The 20,935-nt window shown below is 44.5% G+C and overlaps 2 protein-coding genes across 2 annotated transcripts; both read left to right on the top strand.

Annotated features, from left to right (window-relative positions):
• The first annotated feature begins 1,729 nt into the window (after nt 1-1,729).
• LOC121530415 (serine/arginine repetitive matrix protein 1-like) lies at nt 1,730-16,603 on the top strand. The gene is made up of 5 exons (XM_041819480.1): nt 1,730-1,852; nt 3,465-3,824; nt 4,686-5,581; nt 5,642-6,140; nt 16,298-16,603. Exons 1-5 carry the CDS (start codon nt 1,730-1,732, stop codon nt 16,601-16,603), a joined length of 2,184 nt encoding a protein of 727 aa, XP_041675414.1.
• A 1,510-nt stretch (nt 16,604-18,113) lies between these two features.
• Nucleotides 18,114-20,000, top strand: LOC121530414 (arabinogalactan protein 1-like). The gene is made up of 2 exons (XM_041819478.1): nt 18,114-18,173; nt 19,653-20,000. Exons 1-2 carry the CDS (start codon nt 18,114-18,116, stop codon nt 19,998-20,000), a joined length of 408 nt encoding a protein of 135 aa, XP_041675412.1.
• The last annotated feature ends 935 nt before the right edge of the window (nt 20,001-20,935 follow it).

Below are 20,935 nucleotides of genomic sequence, written 5' to 3'. Positions count from 1 at the left end.
GAAGCGCACTTCCCAATGCCGTTTGCCGAGCGTTGCTCTTCCAACCATCAGCGGAAGCACTCCGAATTTAAAAATATTATAATCCTTTTCGAAACATTTGTCGACAAACTCTGCACAATATTGAAAAATTTAATCATTTGATATCGTGTCTGGCTGGCGACGCTTTAGGCACAGTCAGGGCGTTCCAAGTCACTGCGGCTAATTACCCCACAGCCCTGGCTAGCCTGAAGCAAGTGTACGATAATGATTGTCTGATTTTCTTCGACAATATATCGACACTTTTCAATCTGCCAAAAATGTCCCAGCCATCAGCTACAGCCTTGAGAAACCTGATCGACACAGTCAGAGCTCTTTATAACAAATGCCATCCTCATCCATTTAAAAATGAGCAAAGTCGATGCAGGAACAAAGAGAAAGTGGGAAGAACAGAACAGCAAATCTTCTCACCACACATTGTTGCAAAGATACTCTGCTAATACAAAAAATGACTCTGGTTCACAAGTAAATTTTGTGACCGATGAGCTCGTTCAGAGACGACAAATTAAAAGAGGTTCGTGGGTATGAGTTTGCGGGGCATTGGTGAAACTATTGCTCAAGCAACAACAAAAAATACACGCAATAGTGAAGTCGTGAATAGGAAGCAGTCAGTTGTCGTCTGATTTTTATGTTTTAAGAAATATTTCTGGTAATCATCCGGATCAAGCGGTGAACACCAGCGGGTGGAGGGTACCTGAAAATACTCTATTGGCAGATCCATTCTTCTTCAAGCCCCAAAAAATTGACATGCTTATCGGCGTAGATTTGTTCTGTGAAATTCTGTCAGTTGGCCATATAAAGCAGGGGCCTGAACTTCCCATTTTACAAAAAACTGTTCCGGGCTGAATAGTGTCATGGAGATGTGCCTCGGAAAACAAAATAAAGACAGAAAATTCGGTACATCTCAGCTGTCAGGAAAAAGCCCTAGAGTCAATAGACACCACCCTGCAGAAATTTTGGTCTGTGGAGGACTTGCCGCCTAAGGCTTAAGTCCATAACTCAAATCTGACCCAATAACTCTTGGTTCGTCGTATGAAGTTGCGAAACGTCGATTTTTGTCGCTTGAAAGGAGATTGTCAAAAGATCCTTCGTTAAAGAATATGTATCTGGATTTCATGGAAGAATATGTATCACTGGGCCACATATCCTCTCCAATGATAAAATTCCAGATGGCCCACACTATTTCACTCCGCACCAATGCGTGCAGCGGCCACAAAGCACTTCATCCAAGTTGAGAGTGGTATTCGATGCCTCAAGCCGCACATCGACACAGGTTGTGTTGAATAACATTCTGATGGTAGGCCCCACGATTCGAGAGGAGCTATATTCTACGCTGATGGTCGAGGAAGCTGACCGAAATTTCCAGCTCATAGTGTGGAGGCGAGATCCTTCTGGGTCTCTGAAGATCTTCAAGTTGAATACCGTAACATATGAAACTTCGTTGAGAACCTGCAAAGTCTTCGTGATGAAGTTTCTCTGGTTTTGCAAGAGGCAGGTTTTGAATTGGCAAAGTGAATTTCAAACCGCCCAGAGATCTCCGCATCTCTGCAGACGTAACCAAAACCTTTGGAGTGGTCTGGTTACCTAGAAAAGATTAAGTTTAATTTCGGTTGGATGACTCTTTCCTGGATCTTCGTGCGACAAAAAGTAAGCCTTTGGGAAGCCTTTAAGGCAATTTTTCTTCAACTGCCCAATGTTATGGTACCGCGATTCGTTCACACAGATCCGCAGGTTCCGATTGAGATACACGGTTTCGCTGACACTTCCATGCGAGCACATGGAGCGTGCATCTACGTTGGCACTCAACCTGCTGAAGGTTTAAAAGTGTCATTACTGACAGCCAAATCAAAAGTGGCTCTCCTAAAGACGAAAACTTGGCCTCGCCTTGAGCTGTGTGTAGCACACCTTTTAGCAGATCTTCGGCCGTTTTCGTCTCAAACCGAGTAGCGGAAATCCAAGAGTGGTCGGAGAAAGCTATTTGGCGACACGTCCATACGAAAGTGATCCCAGCGGATATAGTGCCTCGAGGATCCGACATTGAAGAGCACATCCATCTAGTTCGCTCGGCTATCTTTTTTACTCGACTCAGAAAGCAATTGGCCTATAAACTCTCACTTCGAACCAGCTTCAGAAGTTGTGTCTATGGACTTACACAAGTCGGCGTTAACTCTGATCGCTACAACAGAGCCTAATGGTGTGCTTCAGAAAATAGAGTCCTTTTCTTCGCACCTGAAGTGTTGGTTTTTCGATTCATTCGACCCGTTTAGAGTAAGCGAAAACACGATCCTCAAATTCTCACACAAAAATACCGACCTCTAGCGGCGCTAAATTTAAACTTTACTAACTACGATATCCCTAATCCGTTCCGCTACAATAGGAAATTGATTTATTAATAATTTGTTGCAGACGTTTAAGATGAATGTTATTTCAAGATTCCACTCACATTATTTATGTTATTTACCTTTCCTCAAATGTCCTAGTAGATTAACTTCCGCCTTTGGTCCGTCCCTGTTGTCCTTTCCGAAGTTTTAATATTGTATTGTTTTTGAATTGTTTGTTTGGTACAGTGTTTAACGATTTTATCTTATGCAAGCAACACGTTTTTATTTGGTTTTTACTTGTATTGGATTCGTCAAAAATTGCTTTCTTTTTATAGTGGGAAAGAACCATTAATTGATCGCTTATTAATATATTTAATTATTTATGGATTGATATCGTGAAAAAACTTTCAGTCGTCTGTTCGCATGTTAACATGCTCCAATGCTGGGTCAGCAAAGATCCCGTTGCAGACTTATTGTCCGGTTAACTTAGCAAACTTATATTATTGTTAAATACAATTTCCTTAAAGCTTCAGTTGTCTCTGTGACAAATATGTAGGGCCTGACTTCTTGCAAAGAACAACCAGTAACGCGTTGGTCGAGTCCCGCAACTATAAGATACCCGTAAACTGTCTTATCTAAATTCAAAATTACCAGCGAAATTGTCAAAGCGCCACCTCTTATATAAGTATGTTTAATAACTGATGTTTCCTCCCTGAACATGTAAAACTTTAAACCCTACATAATAAAATTCAGATTTAAAACACTTTTGGTACATTATTAGATATCGAATAAAAATGTTTTACAAGGTCAAAATAAAAATAAATTTTAATATTATGAACGTCACAGTTTTCCGCGTATAGCGCGATAAGGTGGCTAGAATAGCTATGCTTGATCCTCACCTTCTTATAGCAATTATATGTGGTGTGGGAGGTAATCCTCACGCGGCCCCGCCGCCCCTAGAAATAGAGACATTCAGTTAAGGGTAGTCCTTAAGCCAGAATTTAGGTTAATTTAAGGAATAGTTAAGGCCCACGAAGGGCACTCAGATTTAAGTTAGTTTAGACCCACGGAGGGCAATTAGACTTACGTGCACTTGTACATACATAGCTAAGGCTTAGCGAAAGCCCGTTAGCCTTCGCCGCCGGACAACATCGCACCCGCAACATCACGCCCGCAACAATCGCTCCGCAACACCACGCCCGCCCGCAACATCACCACGCCTTGGGCACATCGCGCTCACAGCGCAATCACAACCGGCAGAGCCAACATTACACCGGCAGAGCCAACATCACATCGACAGAGCCAAAAAACGCGCACGATCACACCACGTGTCGACGACGCAGTAAAGCTAGAGAGAAGAGAACGACGACAGTTCGCACGAAGACAGCGAAAGGGCCGCTGCCGCGGTCGGCAGCAGAGAAGGGCCTCGAGCAGCTCCCGCCGCCCGCCGATCGGAGAGTCGGTTTTGTGAGTTGAACGAGAGAAATCGTAATCCCGGAGAGGAGGAGCAGTTAGACACGAGCACGTGAACGCGAGGAAGAAAATAAACACAGAACAAAAAGGGAGAGAGAGAGCCGCAGAACTTAAGCCACGTAGTCGCCGCAGCCGGCATCCACGCCATCAGATATCTAGTTCCCCTATCCCTTTCGCACAACTCGTTTCTTACCGAGGAGGATGCCCGACGCCGGCAGAACCAGAGATATATAAGTCGCCATCGACACATAATCGGGATCAGTCAACCAACGGAGTCCCGAGGGACGACATCGACCACCAACCGCAAGCAACAAGGGCCCTCCTGCACACTAGCCAGGACTAGCAGGGATACACATCCTTCAAGGAAACCAACGCATCGCCGCTCCTGATTCCTGGCCAGGACTAGCAGGGATACACCTCCTTCAAGGAAACCATCGCATCGCCGCTCCTGCACCATAGCCAGGACTATCAAGGATACACATCCTTCAAGGAAAACCAACGCATCGCCGCTCCTGCACCCTAACCAGGACTATCATCCTTCAAGGACAAACCAACGCATCGCCGCTCCTGCACCCCTAGCCAGGACTAGCAGGGATACACATCCTTCAAGGAAACCAACGCATCGCCGCTCCTGCACCATAGCCAGAACTATCAAGGATACACATCCTTCAAGGAAAACCAACGCATCGCCGCTCCAGCACCCTAACCAGGACTATCATTCTTCAAGGAAAAACCAACGCATCGCCGCTCCTGCACCCTAGCCAGGACTATCAAGGATACACATCCTTCAAGGAAACCAACACATCGCCGCTCCTGCACCCTAGCCAGGACTAGCAGGGATACACATCCTTCAAGGAAACCAACGCATCGCCGCTCCTACACCCTAGCCAGGACTATCAAGGATACACATCCTTCAGGGAACCAACGCATCGCCGCCCCTGCACTCCAGCCAGGACTATCAAGGATACTCATCCTTCAAGGAAACCAACGCATCGCCGCTCGTGCACACCAGCCGGGACACACAACAACTATATGGGTGTCTCCTGGGTTTCTTACAGGAAAAAGCACGAACTCGAGGCTATTCTTCTCGAGCTCGGCCTCGAACAAAACGGTACGGTCGACAAGCAGCGGGCCCGACTGTACGCGTTCGCCAGGCAAACGGAACACTCCGAAGATACCCTGATCCGGCTCGGGGAGATGGAACGCAAGTATGGAAACGCCCCATCCGGAGACACCAAGCCACCTTCGCCGCTACCGCCCTCCCACGAAAAGGGACTAAGCAGTAGCCACACGCTGACCATACCACGCAGCACTTCCCCGTCCCCAGAGACGCGAGGAAAATCAGAGGGCACAGTACGCACCGGTGCGCACCAGTACGATGCCGGCATCTGTTCGATGTTGATTGACAAAGTGTCCAAATGGGGACTGTCACTCGACGGCACCTCGGACCCCCTCAGTTTCATAGAGCACATCGAAGAACGGGCGGATACCCACCGGATTGACCGTGAGTATCTGTCGCACGCTATCATCGTCCTCCTGACTGGCCAGGCGGAGAATTGGTTCCGAACCAGTGATCTGCGTCGGCCGCCGCACAGGCGCATCCATCGGTCACCTCACAGACTCATCCTCCAGCCGCCGCACAGGCGCATCCATCACCCGCCTCACAGGCGCATCCATCGGTCACCTCACAGACGCAACCACCAGCCGCAGCACAGGCGCATCCATCACCCGCCTTACAGGCGCATCCATCGGTCACCTCACAGACGCATCCACAAGCCGCCTCACAGGCGCATCCACAAGCCGCCTCACAGGCGCATCCACCAGCCGCCCCAAGGGCGCATCTACAAGCCACCGCACAGGCGCATCCACCAGCCGCCTCACAGGCGCACCCGCAAACCGCCTCCCAAGCGCATCCACAAGCCACCGCACAGGCGCATCCACAAGCCGCCTCACAGGCGCACCCATCGGTCACCTCACAGACGCATCCATCACCCGCCTCACAGGCGCATCCATCGGTCACCTCACCATCCACAAGGCGCCTCAGAGGCGCATCCACAAGCCCATCTTTCACCTCACAGACGCATCCACCAGCCGCCGCACAGACGCATCCATCACCCGCCGCACAGACGCACCCATCACCCGCCTCTCAGGCGCACCCACCGGTCACCTCACAGACGCATCCACAAGCCGCATCATAGGCGCATCCACAAGCCGCCTCACAGGCGCACCCATCGGTCACTTCACAGACGCATCCACCAACCGCCGCACAGGCGCAACCATCACCCTCCTCATCCATCGGTCACCTCTGTAGTATGCACTAATATTGAATACCCACTGTACCGAGTTCTTAAAGGGTAGGCACTGTAACACTTTGTTGCAGTGTTTACATAATTCATGGTCCCGGTCATACACCCCAAGTGGCCGAAATATGAGCCGATTGCTATGGCTTAGGCCACTCGCAGAAAGTGCTAGCGTCGGCATAATTGCATGAACCGACCGCATGTGCATACCCCTCGCGCTCCTCACATAAGAGGGCATATGTTTATATACATAAGTACATAGATAGCCGTCTCTCTGTCGCCGCCTGCGAGCAGCGCAGCAACGAGACTTAGCCTTAATTAGACTTAAAAGAATATTGTAAAGACACAATCAATTCAAGCGGCAATTGGAGTGGCAATTGGAGCGGCACCTCTCCTGCTCCCTGAAATAAAGAATAAACCAAGTACAACAAGTTTGTTTTACATATTTCATGGCGATCCTGCCATTTAAACATTTCATGGCGACCGTGACAAGGGCCACTGAGCAGTGTGCACTGTAAATACACATGCACAGGGAAAAACAACTAGTGTGAGAGGCCATCCGCCCCTTACACCTCTGTGGGAGAAGCTGCCTGTGCGAAGCCAGCACCGGCACCGCCGGAGCCCATAGGCCCAGGACAACAGCAGCAGATACAAAGCTTGGGAGGCACGACCGCCAGCTGCGTCTTCAAGGGAGCGTCAGCATAGCAAAGCCGGCGACGACCAGATGACGCGGACCGGAAAGAGCATCAGAAGAAACATCGCAGCAGAGGACGCAGGATTAACCCATGCACTGCGTTGCATATTTTTTTTTGATTGCACTGCGATGCATATTTTTTTTTATATAACATAATATAAATTGTAAAATTGAGCGGAACCATCTCTGCCCAATTAGTCGTGCAGCCCGTAAGGCTATGCAAAACAGTAGGTAGAAACCTGTAAAGATAGATAAAAGATAATGCAATAATTAAATACTCAATAGAAAACAACAATAATTATATTCCAAATTATAACATAAAGGTATAGTACCACCTCCAAAAGTGACTTTGGATATAAATACAGTGGATTCCACTGCCAATGTCATAAACAAAGTAGAATCCAATAATATTGATTTATATTGAGTACATGTACTTTTAATAATCATTGTTGTCATAATGTGCGCAAATTTCTTTTATAAAATATATAAGCTGCACAATAGATGTTTAAAGAAAAGATATATGAGCCGGGCTAATGACCTGGATAAAATCTAAGCAACATTGCTTAAACATTCAATATATATGTAATAAATAAAAAAAAATAAAAATAATTTTATACAGATATAATTTTTAAAAAAATGGCTAAACTAACTACAATGACCATGATATAATGGATTGAAAGAAATAAACAATATCAAAGCAAATTTTGACCAGTCTAGAAGAACACAGTCAGAAAACATGTTGAAATATTAAAAGAGAACTTTAACGAAGCGCGAATACTAATACATGGTCACGGGGAGAGATTGAATCAAGATCAATTGTCTCAGGTATCTAAACTTCTGATACGACTACGATCTAATTTAATATCGGTTAAACAAAAATTCAGTTTAGAAATAGTAATACCGAATGTTCTAAACACTCCCATAGCAGTAGATACTGCACCTGACCCAGAATCAGCTGAAACAAACGAATTAAAATATAAGAGGTATACCCCAAAATAGAAGAGGAAGATTTAAATAATTTTACTATTCCAGCGGTATATACTTATAGAGATAGTTACACAGATTCTGATACTCCTAGCGAGACAAGCAACCTTACCACAATGGCGCAATCCAATATTGATTTCATAAATACAGCATCCAAGCTGATACCAGTTTTTGATGGAAGCAACTGGACAACCTAATACTGTCCTTTATTTCAAAAATTATTCACAGCGTGGGGGAAACAGTGGACGTGTAAACTTCAGAGGAAACTATAGTAGTCGTAATAATAATTACAACAACTACAACAGTTCCAACTATAACAGTAATAGACGAGGCCGATATAGAGGAAACTCAAGAGGCCGTGGCAACTAGAATGGAGGCCACAGTAACCGTAACACAAATAATTCTGTGAGAATTCCCCAGAATAATTCGGGAAACTCTCACCCTTCAGATACTCATCAGTAAACCACAATTTTCACACCATCAATCTTAGTTTTAATATCTTTCAACCATCTTTCAACTTTTTGCATTCGTGTAAAAAATCGGTAGATAGTGAGCATTTAACACATAATTTAACAGAAATAAAATTTCGCATGGTCTAACAACATTTTTTATATTTGGGTGTTAAATTTAATTTCGTCGTGGACCCAAATTGTGTTTTAATTCCTCAACATCTCGTAATGAGCACCAATTTAGGGTTCAATTTCAAGACAGAAAAATAATTGATTTATTTTGTTTTCGTTTCTTTTTTTTTCTGTAACCTGTTGCCAAAAAAATTTCCTAAATTTGCCGCGCGTCCGCCATTTTCCAAGCCTCAACGCTATTTTCTTGGGACTTCCATCCCGCTTATAAATTAGTTATTTTTATTGTAGAGGTTCCCTCGCTGCTGTCTCCGTGCAGAAGTCCGGTTTGTTATTTCCCTCTAAGTATTTAAGTTTACAGTGGAGGTTCCCTCGCCGCTGTCTCGGTATAGAAGTCCGGTTAGTAATTTCTCTCTAATGGTGAATTACGGAGTTTAGGATGGAAGGGTGACTGCCCTTCTTAACCTGCTGGCCTAGAGACTCAGTCAGTTTGTAAATGATAAAATGTTAACGGCAGTTGCCGGAGTTATATTGAATGAGCTTGTGCTTTTTATTCGGTGAATATCAAAATTGAACTGAACTTAAAGCTAACATAAAAAGAGACTCATAGCGGCCACTCCAATGGGTAGTGCTTGCCGGCTGTGCACGGGCTTCCGGCCAGACGCTGTGTCAGCAATTTGGCCGGAGTGAACTTTCGGACGATCGGTCATTGCCGTCGCCCGGTTAACTTAGTTAACTTATTTATTCGTTGTCTTTTATTTATCGGCCAGTGCATCCTTTTCCGCTAAGTGTCGTTACATATATTATAAAGGAGAGAGCCACCGGCCGAATACCACACATACACACTCTCGCACTGATATCGCTGCCAGTTCTTTCGACTCTCTCTCTTTGCATTTTCGTTTCTGTCGTTGGACAAGTACAAGAGTTGTTGTTGTTTTTCGCAGCGTTTTCGGTATTCTGGCTAAGCTTGTGATATCCTTTAAAATTTATGCGTGCGGCGTATTAGTGCCGAAGAAATTAACAAATAAAATATTAATTTTATTTTGTTTTTTCGAAATTTTACTAGTCCCTTTCTTGCATACGTTCGGAATATACCACTCGTTTATTTTTTATTTTTTATATTATTCGTTACCTCTTTCGAATTAAAATAAATTTTTTTAAACTCTTCGATTCTTAAACAATTTTAATAAGCAATAACATGACGAGCAAAGATAATGAAGAGCTTAGACAATAAGAATAAGAGAATAAACGAGATGGAATAATGCGGAGTATATCCCGAACACAGCAGTGTTTACAAGAGGGTCGACTATCTCTAAATCTTGTCGAATTAGAATGTCGATTAGAAATTTTAAATTCGCATATTGAAAATTCTTCTTTGATTCAGAATCAAATCGAAGCAAAAGACGCAGAGTTAGGCGGATGAGCGCCGATGATGCTGCTCCGCCGGTGAAGCGCACTTCCCAATGCCGTTTGCCGAGCGTTGCTCTTCCAACCATCAGCGGAAGCACTCCGAATTTAAAAATATTATAATCCTTTTCGAAACATTTGTCGACAAACTCTGCACAATATTGAAAAATTTAATCATTTGATATCGTGTCTGGCTGGCGACGCTTTAGGCACAGTCAGGACGTTCCAAGTCACTGCGGCTAATTACCCCACAGCCCTGGCTAGCCTGAAGCAAGTGTACGATAATGATTGTCTGATTTTCTTCGACAATATATCGACACTTTTCAATCTGCCAAAAATGTCCCAGCCATCAGCTACAGCCTTGAGAAACCTGATCGACACAGTCAGAGCTCTTTATAACAAATGCCATCCTCATCCATTGAGCAAAGTCGATGCAGGAACAAAGAGAAAGTGGGAAGAACAGAACAGCAAATCTTCTCACCACACATTGTTGCAAAGATACTCTGCTAATACAAAAAATGACTCTGGTTCACAAGTAAATTTTGTGACCGATGAGCTCGTTCAGAGACGACAAATTAAAAGAGGTTCGTGGGTATGAGTTTGCGGGGCATTGGTGAAACTATTGCTCAAGCAACAACAAAAAATACACGCAATAGTGAAGTCGTGAATAGGAAGCAGTCAGTTGTCGTCTGGTTTTTATGTTTTAAGAAATATTTCTGGTAATCATCCGGATCAAGCGGTGAACACCAGCGGGTGGAGGGTACCTGAAAATACTCTATTGGCAGATCCATTCTTCTTCAAGCCCCAAAAAATTGACATGCTTATCGGCGTAGATTTGTTTTGTGAAATTCTGTCAGTTGGCCATATAAAGCAGGGGCCTGAACTTCCCATTTTACAAAAAACTGTTCCGGGCTGAATAGTGTCAGGGAGATGTGCCTCGGAAAACAAAATAAAGACAGAAAATTCGGTACATCTCAGCTGTCAGGAAAAAGCCCTAGAGTCAATAGACACCACCCTGCAGAAATTTTGTCTGTGGAGGACTTGCCGCCTAAGGCTTAAGTCCATAACTCAAATCTGACCCAATAACTCTTGGTTCGTCGTATGAAGTTGCGAAACGTCGATTTTTGTCGCTTGAAAGGAGATTGTCAAAAGATCCTTCGTTAAAGAATATGTATCTGGATTTCATGGAAGAATATGTATCACTGGGCCACATATCCTCTCCAATGATAAAATTCCAGATGGCCCACACTATTTCACTCCGCACCAATGCGTGCAGCGGCCACAAAGCACTTCATCCAAGTTGAGAGTGGTATTCGATGCCTCAAGCCGCACATCGACACAGGTTGTGTTGAATAACATTCTGATGGTAGGCCCCACGATTCAAGAGGAGCTATATTCTACGCTGATGGTCGAGGAAGCTGACCGAAATTTCCAGCTCATAGTGTGGAGGCGAGATCCTTCTGGGTCTCTGAAGATTTTCAAGTTGAATACCGTAACATATGAAACTTCGTTGAGAACCTGCAAAGTCTTCGTGATGAAGATTCTCTGGTTTTGCAAGAGGCAGGTTTTGAATTGGCAAAGTGAATTTCAAACCGCCCAGAGATCTCCGCATCTCTGCAGACGTAACCAAAACCTTTGGAGTGGTCTGGTTACCTAGAAAAGATTAAGTTTAATTTCGGTTGGATGACTCTTTCCTGGATCTTCGTGCGACAAAAAGGAAGCCTTTGGGAAGCCTTTAAGGCAATTTTTCTTCAACTGCCCAATGTTATGGTACCGCGATTCGTTCACACAGATCCGCAGGTTCCGATTGAGATACACGGTTTCGCTGACGCTTCCAGCGAGCACATGGAGCGTGCATCTACGTTGGCACTCAACCTGCTGAAGGTTTAAAAGTGTCATTACTGACAGCCAAATCAAAAGTGGCTCTCCTAAAGACGAAAACTTGGCCTCGCCTTGAGCTGTGTGTAGCACACCTTTTAGCAGATCTTCGGCCGTTTTCGTCTCAAACCGAGTAGCGGAAATCCAAGAGTGGTCGGAGAAAGCTATTTGGCGACACGTCCATACGAAAGTGATCCCAGCGGATATAGTGCCTCGAGGATCCGACATTGAAGAGCACATCCATCTAGTTCGCTCGGCTATCTTTTTTACTCGACTCAGAAAGCAATTGGCCTATAAACTCTCACTTCGAACCAGCTTCAGAAGTTGTGTCTATGGAGTTACACAAGTCGGCGTTAACTCTGATCGCTACAACAGAGCCTAATGGTGTGCTTCAGAAAATAGAGTCCTTTTCTTCGCACCTGAAGTGTTGGTTTTTCGATTCATTCGACCCGTTTAGAGTAAGCGAAAACACGATCCTCAAATTCTCACACAAAAATACCGACCTCTAGCGGCGATAAATTTAAACTTTACTAACTATCGATATCCCTAATCCGTTCCGCTACAATAGGAAATTGATTTATTAATAATTTGTTGCAGACGTTTAAGATGAATGTTATTTCAAGATTCCACTCACATTATTTATGTTATTTACCTTTCTTCAAATGTCCTAGTAGATTAACTTCCGCCTTTGGTCCGTCCCTGTTGTCCTTTCCGAAGTTTTAATATTGTATTGTTTTTGAATTGTTTGTTTGGTACAGTGTTTAACGATTTTATCTTATGCAAGCAACACGTTTTTATTTGGTTTTTACTTGTATTGGATTCGTCAAAAATTGCTTTCTTTATACCCGTTACTCGTAGAGTAAAAGGGTATACTAGATTCGTTGAAAAGTATGTAACAGATAGAAGGAAGCTTTTGCGACCCTATAAAGTATATATATTCTTGATCAGGATCAATAGCGAAGTCGATAGAGCCATGTCCGTCTGTCCGTCCGTCCGTCCGTCCGTCCGTCCGTCCGTATGAACGCTGAGATCTCAGGAACTATAGCAGATACAAAGCTGAGATTAGGCATGAAGATTCTTGAGGTCCCGGGACAGCGCAAGTTTATTACAGCATCCTGCCACGCCCACTCTAACGCCCACAAATGGCAAAAAACTAAAATTGCTAAAATCTCAGGAACTATTGCAGATAGAAAGTTGAAGTTCAGAAAGTATAATCTTAATATGACATCGTATCTTATAGTGCTACTACTATCCGGCCACACCCACCCATACGCCCACAAGGCTCAAAAGACGGTTTTCGGATTTTCTAGAAAAGCTGATATCTCGGTAACTATAAGAGATAGAAAGTTCGGATCAAGCATGTATGTTTCTATGATGCTCCCAATGCGAATTATTTTTTTCCGATCACGCCACGCCCACTCTAACGCCCACAAAACCCGAAAAACCAAAAATGCAAAAATCTCAAAAACTATAAAAGCTACACAATTTTGCTTAGGAACACGTATTTAGGAGATGCCTCTGCAACTTGCCACGAAGTTGCATCCGGCCACGCCCACTGTAACGCCCACAAACCGCGGAAAACTGTGGAGTCTATAATATTATTATGAATGCCTTCGTTTGACCTTGTGTGACTTATTTCTATTAATATCTATCGATTAACAAAAGATTTTTCAAATCGGAACATTATTTCGCTATTTATGAAGAAATTAAGGTTATAAGGCTCCACATGGGCAGTGACGTCACTATAAGCATACTCAACATACTTCCTCTGACAATAGGTGGCGCCTTGTGAATTTCCACTAGCAAAATTAATATTTTAAAATTGTGTAAAACAGTAACGGGTATCTTATAGTCACGGCACTCGACTATAGCGTTTCCTCTTGTTTTATAGTGGGAAAGAACCATTATTTGATCGCTTATTAATATATTTAATTACTTATGGATTGATATCGTGAAAAAACTTTCAGTCGTCTGTTCGCATGTTAACATGCTCCAATGCTGGGTCAGCAAAGATCCCGTTGCAGACTTATTGTCCGGTTAACTTAGCAAACTTATATTATTGTTAAATACAATTTCCTTAAAGCTTCAGTTGTCTCTGTGACAAATATGTAGGGCCTGACTTCTTGCAAAGAACAACCAGTAACGCGTTGGTCGAGTCCCGCAACTATAAGATACCCGTAAACTGTCTTATCTAAATTCAAAATTACCAGCAGAAATTGTCAAAGCGCCACCTCTTATATAAGTATGTTTAATAACTGATGTTTCCTCCCTGAACATGTAAAACTTTAAACCCTACATAATAAAATTCAGATTTAAAACACTTTTGGTACATTATTAGATATCGAATAAAAATGTTTTACAAGGTCAAAATAAAAATAAATTTTAATATTATGAACGTCACAGTTTTCCGCGTATAGCGCGATAAGGTGGCTAGAATAGCTATGCTTGATCCTCACCTTCTTATAGCAATTATATGTGGTGTGAGGTAACCCTCACGCGGCCCGCTGCCCCTAGAAATAGAGATATTTAGTTAAGAGTAGTCCGTAAGCTAGAATTTAGGTTAATTTAAGGAAGAGTTAAGACCCACGAAGGGCACTCAGATTTAAGTTAGTTTAGACCCATGGAGGGCAATTAGACTTACGTTAGTTAAGACCCACAAACGGCACTTGTACATACATAGCTAAGGCTTAGCGAAAGCCCGTTAGCCTTCGCCGCCGGACAACATCGCACCCGCAACATCACGCCCGCAACAATCGCTCCGCAACACCACGCCCGCCCGCAACATCACCACGCCTTGGGCACATCGCGCCCACAGCGCAATCACAACCGGCAGAGCCAACATTACACCGGCAGAGCCAACATCACACCGGCAGAGCCAACATTACACCGGCAGAGCCAACATCACATCGACAGAGCCAAAAAACGCGCACGATCACACCACGTGTCGACGACGCAGTAAAGCTAGAGAGAAGAGAACGACGACAGCTCGCACGAAGACAGCGAAAGGGCCGCTGCCGCGGTCGGCAGCAGAGAAGGGCCTCGAGCAGCTCCCGCCGCCCGCCGATCGGAGAGTCGGTTTTGTGAGTTGAACGAGAGAAATCGTAATCCCGGAGAGGAGGAGCAGTTAGACGGCCAATTTCAACTGTGGAATGCCAGTGGTGGAGGACTTTGTAAATAAAATGCCAGGAACATTAAAAGAACTATTCGCCTCCCAATTATTCTCCTAAAACCCAGTCACTAGAAAACGGACGGGGAAGCGGTCTCCGGCTGACGGAACCGATTCCTGGGTGACGGGATCGGCCGCCCGAGAAAACCCCGACTCCCCCCCTCGAAAAACCCACCTCACACACACATCTCGCATCCCTTTTCCTGCCTGTCTCAGTATTTACAAATATTTCTGTAGGGGACCCTAGGCTGACTGAAGTTTATATCCCGGCCCGTGATTAGCATCCTTACAGATGGCACCCGAACAGGGACTAGGCATGACTAGGCAGGATAATTCCACCCTTCATGGCGTAAAGAACCATCAGGGAGATTTAGGTCAAAATTCGAGGTTGTGGACTAAAGGAGAGGAGTGTACGCACGTTTTGCAGCGGGGCAAAGCAGAGCAAGAAAGAGAGAGATAGAGTGAAGCGTAGCCACGTGGAGATAAAGGCAAGTCACACGTAGAAACACAATACGCACGCGCACACGAGCACGTGAACGCGAGGAAGAAAATAAACACAGAACAAAAAGGGAGAGAGAGAGCCGCAGAACTTAAGCCACGTAGTCGCCGCAGCCGGCATCCACGCCATCAGATATCTAGTTCCCCTATCCCTTTCGCACAACTCGTTTCTTACCGAGGAGGATGCCCGACGCCGGCAGAACCAGAGATATATAAGTCGCCATCGACACACAATCGGGATCAGTCAACCAACGGAGTCCCGAGGGACGACATCGACCACCAACCGCAAGCAACAAGGGCCCTCCTGCACACTAGCCAGGACTAGCAGGGATACACATCCTTCAAGGAAACCAACGCATCGCCGCTCCTGATTCCTGGCCAGGACTAGCAGGGATACACCTCCTTCAAGGAAACCAACGCATCGCCGCTCCTGCACCATAGCCAGGACTATCAAGGATACACATCCTTCAAGGAAAACCAACGCATCGCCGCTCCTGCACCCTAACCAGGACTATCATCCTTCAAGGACAAACCAACGCATCGCCGCTCCTGCACCCTAGCCAGGACTAGCAGGGATACACATCCTTCAAGGAAACCAACGCATCGCCGCTCCTGCACCATAGCCAGAACTATCAAGGATACACATCCTTCAAGGAAAACCAACGCTTTGCCGCTCCAGCACCCTAACCAGGACTATCATCCTTCATGGAAAGACCAACGCATCGCCGCTCCTGCACCCTAGCCAGGACTATCAAGGATACACATCCTTCAAGGAAACCAACGCATCGCCGCTCCTGCACCCTAGCCAGGACTAGCAGGGATACACATCCTTCAAGGAAACCAACGCATCGCCGCTCCTGCACCATAGCCAGGACTATCAAAAATACACATCCTTCAAGGAAAACCAACGCATCGCCGCTCCTACACCCTAGCCAGGACTATCAAGGATACACATCCTTCAGGGAACCATCGCATCGCCGCCCCTGCACTCCAGCCAGGACTATCAAGGATACTCATCCTTCAAGGAAACCAACGCATCGCCGCTCGTGCACACCAGCCAGGACACACAACAACTACATGGGTGTCTCCTGGGTTTCTTACAGGAAAAAGCACGAACTCGAGGCTATTCTTCATCGGTCACCTCACAGACGCATCCACCAGCCGCCGCACAGACGCATCCATCACCCGCCGCACAGACGCACCCATCACCCGCCTCACAGGCGCACCCACCGGTCACCTCACAGACGCATCCACAAGCCGCATCATAGGCGCATCCACAAGCCGCCTCACAGACGCACCCATCGGTCACTTCACAGACGCATCCAGTGAGAGGCCATCCGCCCCTTACACCTCTGTGGGAGAAGCTGCCTGTGCGAAGCCAGCACCGGCACCGCCGGAGCCCATAGGCCCAGGACAACAGCAGCAGATACAAAGCTTGGGAGGCACGACCGCCAGCTGCGCCTTCAAGGGAGCGTCAGCATAGCAAAGCCGGCGACGACCAGCTGACGCGGACCGGAAAGAGCATCAGAAGAAACATTGCAGCAGAGGACGCAGGATTAACCCATGCACTGCGTTGCATATTTTTTTTTTATTGCACTGCGATGCATATTTTTTTTTTCTATAACATAATATAAATTGTAAAATTGAGCGGAACCATCTCTGCCCAATTAGTCGTGCAGCCCGTAAGGCTATGCAAAACAGTAGGTAGAAACCTGTAAAGATAGATAAAAGATAATGCAATAAGCAAATACTCAATAGAAAACAACAATAATTATATTCCAAATTATAACATAAAGGTATAGTACCACCTCCAAAAGTGACTTTGGATATAAATACAGTGGATTCCACTGCCAATGTCATAAACAAAGTAGAATCCAATAATATTGATTTATATTGAGTACATGTACTTTTAATAATCATTGTTGTCATAATGTGCGCAAATTTCTTTTATAAAATATATAAGCTGCACAGTAGATGTTTAAAGAAAAGATATATGTGCCGGGCTAATGACCTGGATAAAATCTAAGCAACATTGCTTAAACATACAATATATATGTAATAAATAAAAAAAAATAAAAATAATTTTATACAGATATAATTTTAAAAAAAATGGCTAAACTAAGCGCAATGCCCATGATATAATGGATTGAAAGAAATAAACAATATCAAAGCAAATTTTGACCAGTCTAGAAGAACACAGTCAGAAAACATGTTGAAATATTAAAAGAGAACTTTAACGAAGCGCGAATACTAATACATGGTCACGGGGAGAGATTGAATCAAGATCAATTGTCTCAGGTATCTAAACTTCTGATACGACTACGATCTAATTTAATATCGGTTAAACAAAAATTCAGTTTAGAAATAGTAATACCGAATGTTCTAAACACTCCCATAGCAGTAGATACTGCACCTGACCCAGAATCAGCTGAAACAAACGAATTAAAATATAAGAGGTATACCCCAAAATAGAAGAGGAAGATTTAAATAATTTTACTATTCCAGCGGTATATACTTATAGAGATAGTTACACAGATTCTGATACTCCTAGCGAGACAAGCAACCTTACCACAATGGCGCAATCCAATATTGATTTCATAAATACAGCATCCAAGCTGATACCAGTTTTTGATGGAAGCAACTGGACAACCTAATACTGTCCTTTATTTAAAAAATTATTCACAGCGTGGGGAAACAGTGGACGTGTAAACTTCAGAGGAAACTATAGTAGTCGTAATAATAATTACAACAACTACAACAGTTCCAACTATAACAGTAATGGACGAGGCCGATATAGAGGAGACTCAAGAGGCCGTGGCAACTAGAATGGAGGCCACAGTAACCGTAACACAAATAATTCTGTGAGAATTCCCCAGAATAATTCGGGAAACTCTCACCCTTCAGATACTCATCAGTAAACCACAATTTTCACACCATCAATCTTAGTTTTAATATCTTTCAACCATCTTTCAACTTTTTGCATTCGTGTAAAATCGGTAGATAGTGAGCATTTAACACATAATTTAACAGAAATAAAATTTCGCATGGTCTAACAACATTTTTTATATTTGGGTGTTAAATTTAATTTCGTCGTGGACCCAAATTGTGTTTTAATTCCTCAACATCTCGTAATGAGCACCAATTTAGGGTTCAATTTCAAGACAGAAAAATAATTGATTTATTTTGTTTTCGTTTCTTTTTTTTTCTGTAACCTGTTGCCAAAAAAATTTCCTAAATTTGCCGCGCGTCCGCCATTTTCCAAGCCTCAACGCTATTTTCTTGGGACTTCCATCCCGCTTATAAATTAGTTATTTTTATTGTAGAGGTTCCCTCGCTGCTGTCTCCGTGCAGAAGTCCGGTTTGTTATTTCCCTCTAAGTATTTAAGTTTACAGTGGAGGTTCCCTCGCCGCTGTCTCGGTATAGAAGTCCGGTTAGTAATTTCTCTCTAATGGTGAATTACGGTGTTTAGAATGGAAGGGTGACTGCCCTTCTTAACCTGCTGGCCTAGAGACTCAGTCAGTTTGTAAATGATAAAATGTTAACGGCGGTTGCCGGAGTTATATTGAATGAGCTTGTGCTTTTTATTCGGTGAATATCAAAATTGAACTGAACTTAAAGCTAACATAAAAAGAGACTCATAGCGGCCACTCCAATGGGTAGTGCTTGCCGGCTGTGCACGGGCTTCCGGCCAGACGCTGTGTCAGCAATTTGGCCGGAGTGAACTTTCGGACGATCGGTCATTGCCGTCGCCCGGTTAACTTAGTTAACTTATATATTCGTTGTCTTTTATTTATCGGCCAGTGCATCCTTTTCCGCTAAGTGTCGTTACATATATTATAAAGGAGAGAGCCACCGGCCGAATACCACACATACACACTCTCGCACTGATATCGCTGCCAGTTCTTTCGACTCTCTCTCTCTTTGCATTTTCGTTTCTGTCGTTGGACAAGTACAAGAGTTGTTGTTGTTTTTCGCAGCGTTTTCGGTATTCTGGCTAAGCTTGTGATATCCTTTAAATTTTATGCGTGCGGCGTATTAGTGCCGAAGAAATTAACAAATAAAATATTAATTTTATTTTGTTTTTTCGAAATTTTACTAGTCCCTTTCTTGCATACGTTCGGAATATAACACTCGTTTATTTTTTATTTTTTATATTATTCGTTACCTCTTTCGAATTAAAATAAATTTTTTTAAACTCTTCGATTCTTAAACAATTTTAATAAGCAATAACATGGCGAGCAAAGATAATGAAGAGCTTAGACAATAAGAATAAGAGAATAAACGAGATGGAATAATGCGGAGTATATCCCGAACAGACGCATCCATCACCCGCCCCACAGGCGCAACCACCAGCCGCCTCACAGACGCATCCACAAGCCGCCTCCCGGGCGCATCCACAAGCCGCCGCACAGGCGCACCCATCACCCGGCTCACAGGCGCACCCACCGGTCGCCTCACAGACGCATCCACAAGCCGCATCACAGGCGCATCCACAATCCGCCTCACAGGCGCACCCATCGGTCACTTCACAGACGCATCCACCAACCGCCGCACAGGCGCATCCATCACCCTCCTCACGGGCGCATCCACAGGTCGCCTCACAGGGGCATCCATCGGTCACCTCTGTAGTATGCACTAATATTGAATACCCACTTAAAGGGTAGGCACTGTAACACTTTGTTGCAGTGTTTACATAATTCATGGTCCCGGTCATACACCCCAAGTGGCCGAAATATGAACCGATTGCTATGGCTTAGGCCACTCGCAGAAAGTGCTAGCGTCGGCATAATTGCATGAACGGACCGCATGTGCATACCCCTCGCGCTCCTCACATAAGAGGGCGTATGTTTATATACATAAGTACATATATAGCCGTCTCTCTGTCGCCGCCTGCGAGCAGCGCAGCAACGAGACTTTGCCTTAATTAGACTTAAAAGTATATTGTAAAGACACAATCAATTCAAGCGTCAATTGGGGCGGCACCTCTCCTGCTCCCTGAAATAAAGAATAAACCAAGTACAACAAGTTTGTTTTATATTTCATGGCGATCCTGACATTTAAACATTTCATGGCGACCGTGACAAGGGCCACTAAGCAGTGTGCACTGTAAATACACATGCACAGGCAAAAACAACTAGTGTGAGAGGCCATCCGCCCCTTACACCTCTGTGGGAGAAGCTGCCTGTGCGAAGCCAGCACCGGCACCGCCAGAGCCCATTGGCCTAGGACAACATCAGCAGATACAAAGCTTGGGAGGCACGACCGCCAGCTGCGCCTTCAAGGGAGCGTCAGCATAACAAAGCCGGCGACGACCAGCTGACGCGGACCGGAAAGAGCATCAGAAGAAACATCGCAGCAGAGGACGCAGGATTAACCCATGCACTGCGTTGCATATATTTTTTTGATTGCACTGCGATGCATATTTTTTTTTATATAACATAATATAAATTATAAATATTAAAATATATAAGCTGCACAATAGATGTTTAAAGAAAAGATATATGAGCCGGGCTAATGACCTGGATAAAATCTAAGCAACTTTGTTTAAACATACAATATATAAGTTATGGCCAGACATGGCCAGAGGGGGGAGTATTCC

The sequence above is a fragment of the Drosophila eugracilis genome, unplaced genomic scaffold (assembly GCF_018153835.1).
Source record: "Drosophila eugracilis isolate 14026-0451.02 unplaced genomic scaffold, ASM1815383v1 contig_1497, whole genome shotgun sequence".
Classification (NCBI taxonomy): Eukaryota; Metazoa; Arthropoda; class Insecta; order Diptera; family Drosophilidae; genus Drosophila; species Drosophila eugracilis.
Note: the sequence above shows the minus strand (reverse complement) of the source record. Positions and strands in the feature narration are given on the sequence as shown.